Source organism: Zeus faber (assembly GCF_960531495.2).
Source record: "Zeus faber genome assembly, chromosome: 18".
NCBI lineage: Eukaryota > Metazoa > Chordata > Actinopteri > Zeiformes > Zeidae > Zeus > Zeus faber.
The window spans coordinates 27,377,197-27,383,196 of NC_137210.1; the positions used below are offsets into that span (position 1 = coordinate 27,377,197).

The following is a 6,000-nucleotide window of genomic DNA, read 5'->3' on the forward strand; positions in this document are numbered from 1 at the left end:
AGTAAAATATGTACTTTTGCATATTTGCTATACTTTTAAACTATTTATGTTAAACATAATTTTTACATTGTAATATTAAGATTCAGTGAGAACTAGAATAAAAATCTTAATATACACACATTTTATTAATTAATAATTATTAAATGAACTGTGTGGGAAGAGTAAGTTGTATTATAGATTTACTCATACTATTTAAATGTTTAATAGTCACTCCACATAAACCTGCAAATGCAATGCCAATTTTCATTTAACAGTTTAGCGTGTTTGAATCCGCGCATCCACAATCAGATGCAAAATGAGGGCAAATTGCAAATTTATTTGATATTTGAGAAGGAGCAGATAGCGGGTGCAATTTGTGCGCAATTCATGGTGCTATGAGGGGCCACAATCCATTCTTTGTGAATAAAATAAACTCTCTGGGGCGGTCAGAGAGTTTATTTTACCATGAATTGCCTCGCTGTGTTGTTGTGAATATTCTCATTGTCATCTCATTGTTATTTTTATTATTATTGTCATTATTGTTATTATTTCTGTTTGATGAAGTGCTTGGGGGTTATTGCTCTGTCTTTCTCTTTCTCACTGTTACTCCGTGTCTCTCTCTCTCTCTCTCTTAGTTATTCTCTTTCACTGCCCCCGTTTCACTTTCTCCCTCTATCGCTCTCGTTCCGTCTCTCCTCCGTGCTTACACTCCGTGTACTCCAACCCCACTTCATCTCACTCTCACTCTGACTATTTATCTCGTGTTTTGTTTACTAAAATTAAAGGTGCACAGTTTTTTTGCTGGGTTGTATGGAATATTTGATAAGCATTAAGAAGGATACCCTCTCTCTCTGTCTGTCTGTCTCTCTCTCTCTCTCTCTGTCTCTCTCTCTCTGTCTCTCTCTCTTTCTCTCTCTCTCCCTCTCTCTCTCTCTCCCTCTCCCTCTCTCCCTCTCTCTCTGACATGCAAATTTGTGAAGCGCTCTCTCTATTTCTATCTCTCTCTCTCTCTCTCTCTCGCTTGCTCTCTGCAGTGGAGGGGATGAAGGTGGTGGAGATAGAGAAGTGTCGTAGTGACATCAAGAAGCTGCGTGAGGAAATGGCTTCCAGGAACAACAGGTCCACAAAAAACAAAAGCTCACCGTCAACGCAGAACATTTATTTTTCCACATTGATCTCTTGTTCCTTTTAAGATCAAGGGGTGTCTTAAATAAGGAACATTTTGGCGAATATATGGTGCATCTTGGTCATTTTAGTTGTGATACTATTACATAATCAGCGTTGAATGACCCCTTTTCAGTAATTACCAGCACAATGCACACCTTTTAATGAGTTTATTTCAGTTCCTGATGGTATAGTTCTAATTACTGTTAATTTAAGTTGTGATGATAACTGCAAGTTCTGACCTAAGCGTCTGGTTTTAAAATCCTGCCTCATTAAGAGTAATCGTTAAACACAACACGCCCCTGGCCAGCTTTTAATTGTACAAGGGATAAAACCTCCAAAAAAAACCAGATCAGGTCGTGTAACACCTATCAGGTAAATGACACTCAATCAGTACACAAGAAAGTCACGTCAAGTTTATTTGTACGGCCGTTTACAACAGTAATTGAGGTGCTATGCTAACAGAGTAAATCTCCATTATTCTCCATTAACACACAGCCCGTCCTCAATGTCCCGTTAATGTGCTCAGACCGTGGCTTTGACTGACACTTAGTGTGCGTTTCCTTTTTTTCCACCTGTAGCAGTTTCCTGGACGACAACAAGAAGCTGACTCCTCGTAGAGACGTGCCCTCCTACCCCAAGGTAAGATGAGCCGCTATTCTGTTTGAAACGCATGAAACCGGTGGACATTTCGGAACGTAGCTGTGTTCTAAACGCCGAAAAATGTGTCGCCAGTTCTGTTTCTCAAGAAGCTATTTGAAGCCTCGGATTTAGGTTTACGCTTGCTGCCGTCTTGGCATGAAGCGGAGTAAGAATGTTGGCAGTGGTGCAGAGTCTCGGTGCGCTGAGGTGCACGGAGAACCCACCCCAGAGTTGGACCCTTAAAACCCCCGTGAGGTCGCTTCTGAGATTTGTTTACCAACAAATTACACGCGTTAGGAAGTAATTGCTGAGAACATGTGAAACGGAACTTACCCGTACTGAATGGCGGCGTTAGACCGTTAAACTGTTTCTCACCATTTTTGTGGTCCGGATTTTGTTTTGGCGGGCGTACGTCGGAGCTAGAGGACGCAGGGCAGCCCAACTTGGCACGGCCCCGCCCCTAACACTATATAAGGGTTCAGCACATTAGTGTCAGTGGTTCTCCCGCTCACTGCCGCGGTACCACAGCCTACACCCCTTTGCTATCTAGCTGTGGCCCCTTCGCCCCCCTTCCCCGGAAGCCAAAATATACATAACAGCTCGGCCTCCTCATTTACACTTCCGTTCCGTTCCGAGCGAGGGGGGAGCCACCACGCTCCCCGCGGCAAATATCCGGTTTTCTCACATTCTGTTTTTAAATTTTTGCATAATTGTTTTGCATAGACGTAATTGTTAAGGGAAAAAAATGCACCAACTCTATATTTATAGTGAGAAGTTTCTTCTTTTTCGATTGACTTCTATTCAGTCAAAGGTTTTCTGGAGCAGTATCTAGTGGCCATTAGCTGAACTGCAGTTTAAAGCACCTCCACATTGGCTTCAACACTTTGGCTGTGAACAAAGTGTTTAAACCAATCAACTGTAGTAGACTTTAGCTACGCCCAAAGCATTGTTTCCTGCTGCCGCTGCCGCTGCCGCTCTCTCCTCCCCCTCTGTAAAATGTGTTTGCAGGGGAAACTGTGGCGCGTTAGAAGTAGCAGTGCCTTTTTGCGGTTTCGGGACACAACCTCTAAACCACGCCCCACCTCCAACCAGGCATTGGATCCCAGCAGCAATTCTTAAATCACTTCCTCATACATAAACTAAAGGTCATTTCGGACAGACCCCCAATTAAGTTAAACTTTAATGCCTTGCATTCGCCTGGATTAAAAAATCAACAAATCATCGGGCAAAGACTTATTTTTTTAACTGCTGTTAACAAAAGCTTGTTTGAGCGTAAACATGACTTTTTATATCTGCACAATCCGCACTGAGAATTCATCACCGCCGGTTCAATCTCAGCCCAGCTGGTAATTTAATTGCCCAGAAAATGACTCCATTCAGCGTATGGCTTTTCTAGAAGTGAATCTCACTACTGCCATGACTGTGCCCTCCAGTACGACGTACGTGGAGATTAATTAAATTAATTAGAGATAAATTCCACCTCGGCGTCTCTCCTGTACATTCTTATTCATCAGCGTCGGACGCTGGCGCCTTTGAAAACAATCACTTCCTTTCGGATTAAATTTCCTCTGTGAGGTCACTGTGGTTCCCTCGTCAGTGCCCTCCGCCGGTGTCATCATACAAACGTCGAATGATTGACGATCGACGAATTCCACGGACGTTCTTCTCAATCCAGATACCGGTGCATCCGGGGGGGAAAGTCTTGCCCCTCTCCTTTGGTGGAACGACAGATGTCACTCCCCCTTTTTTGGGAAATTCGATGTTTGCCTGCAAGGGCATCGTGGATTTCCTTGTCAGTGCCCCCGCTAGTAGTCATGGCATTGAGGCGAACATAGTAAAGTCAACGAGCTCCAGTCACTGCACCGTAGGGCCGTCAACGTCGGCGTAAAAAATGACGTTTGAATATTTCTTCTGACAAAACACATACATCTAAATATATTTTAATAACTTTTACAGTTTTAAAATGTTACGATTTGGCCAGCCTCTTCCAGAACACTGCATCTGTTTGTTTGTTTTTGTTTTTTTGTTGTTTTTTTTTTCAATGAGCGTAAAGCTGTTCCTGCATCTGCTCGGCTGGCGGTTAAAAAATAACAAAAAAAAAAAATCGTCCGTCGTTAATGTCCTTACGATTTGAAATGATGGCGACGGGCGGTGCAGAGCCCATAGACAAAGCTCATTCACTTCGCGCAACATTTCTATCAATAATATTACATTTCTTCTGAAACACTGCATTTTTGTCCGTCTGTCTTTTTTTTTTTTTTTTTTTACAATTCGAATAGCATTAGAATTTCTAACCGTCGTTTCACAGCCCGACCGCACTGCTCTCAGATGAAATCCTGTTGAATGGAATTCTCTGGAACTCAGTCCCCGCTAGTTTCCATAAAACACCTCGTCTCAAACGGCTCCATCCCAGCACACCGGAGGGCCGACGCACATCAGCACTGCCAGGATCTGCTGCTTCTCCCGAGGGACTCGCACGTGTTGCGTTGCTCGGCGGGAAGACTTTTGGTGACAGTGGTGCATTTCACACATTAAATGTGTTCTGATGTGACATGGTGTGCCGTGATGTGACCGAATCAGACTCAACCGAGCGCATTAAAACTCAAATGAGCACTCTGCGGCAATCAGAGGCTTGGATCGCACACAGTCGTTTAGAGAAAGAGCGGAGCGCGCCATGGTAACCCTGGGCACGAGGGCTCGATTTTGTGCCGTGGCAGTAGCTATTGTGGGCCCTTCATTTCTCTGGAGGCGAATTTGTACCGAACACGTTCGAGGCGGAAATGACGCGCGGCCGAATTGTCTGGAACGGTTTTGCATCGTCTGTCCGTCGCGGAATGCCGAGGGACTCTTTACCTCGTTTCTAAAGCGATGACAGAACCTTTATTACGTACATTTACTAGCTAGACCCCGGATGGTAGAGGTATATTATCTCAAGATAAAACTGTGGGAAGTGTTGAGAATATAAATAAGAATATAAATAACACTTATCAGATGATTGAATTGTCATGACGTAGCACGGCACTCTAGTCATGCAATGCAATACACACACACACATGCACGCACATACACACACACGCACAAGTACATCATCATCCACATGCATGTTACCGAATTTTATCCCGGCTCCAAATAGTTATTCTTAAAAACGGGCTAAAATCAAAGCGTCGGTTTTTAACTCACATCAATTACACTGCAACTTTATTAATCCTGCATTTTGCATTATGTGTCAAATACGGATACACACATTTACAAGAAGAAGAAGAAGAAACAGTCTTTATTCATCACGCAACACACCAGAAAAGAAACAGAAAACAGAAACAGTCTTTAATTGTCACACGACACTCCACAACACATGCTTGCACACACACACACATGCACACGCTTGATGGTGGCCGGTGAAATGGCTCCTCTGCTTTTGACCCATCCTGGCTTGTCCTTCCTCCGGGGGCACAGCCAGGAGCAGTGGGCAGCATACGTGGACGCGCCCGGGGACCAGGTGATAAGTGTCCATCGCTGGTCAGACGATGATGGGTGCATGTTTTTGGTGGGGGTCCTTACTGACGTGAGGTGGAGGAAACCCCATGTGAACACGGGGAGAACATGCAAACTCCACACAGAAAGGCTCCTGTTTTGGAAGATAACCCGCCGGAGCACGGTGCCAACAGCGCCCCAGGCGGGAATCGAACCCAGGACCTTCTTGCTGTGAGGCAGCAGTGCAATGCACTGCGCACACCGTACCACCACACTACAACACATGCTTGCACACACACACACATGCACATGCTTTGATGGTGGCCGGTGAAATGGTTCCTCTGCATTTAACCATCCTGGCTTGTCCTTCCTCCGGGGCCACAGCCAGGAGCAGTGGGCAGCATACGTGGACACGCCCGGGGACCAGGTGATAAATGTCCATCGCTGGTCAGACGATGATGGGTGCATGTTTTTGAGGGGGGTCCTTACTGACGTGAGGTGGAGGAAACCCCATGTGAGCACGGGGAGAACATGCAAACTCCAAACAGAAAGGCTCCTATTTGGGAGATAACCCGCCGGAGCACGGTGCCAACAGCGCCCCAGGCTGCCAACATGCAGCCAATCAGAGTAAAAATCTATTTAGGAAGCCACGCCCACCCGTTGAGCTGACCTCGCTGCACACAAACCTTTTCAACTCTCCCCTCTCCTTGGCGCTTGGCGAGCGTTGTGTCTATACTTTAAAAG

The 6,000-nt window shown here is 45.2% G+C and overlaps 1 protein-coding gene across 1 annotated transcript in view; it reads left to right on the forward strand.

Annotated features, from left to right (window-relative positions):
* The window catches only part of pde9aa (phosphodiesterase 9aa), a gene marked incomplete at its 5' end in the record, with an annotated part of 44,636 nt that overhangs the window by 25,100 nt on the left and 13,536 nt on the right, over positions 1-6,000 (forward strand). The window contains 2 exons of the mRNA XM_080019806.1: positions 1,014-1,098; positions 1,725-1,785. Of these exons, the coding sequence (XP_079875932.1) occupies positions 1,014-1,098; positions 1,725-1,785 (146 nt within the window). The remainder of the gene's footprint in view (positions 1-1,013; positions 1,099-1,724; positions 1,786-6,000) is intronic.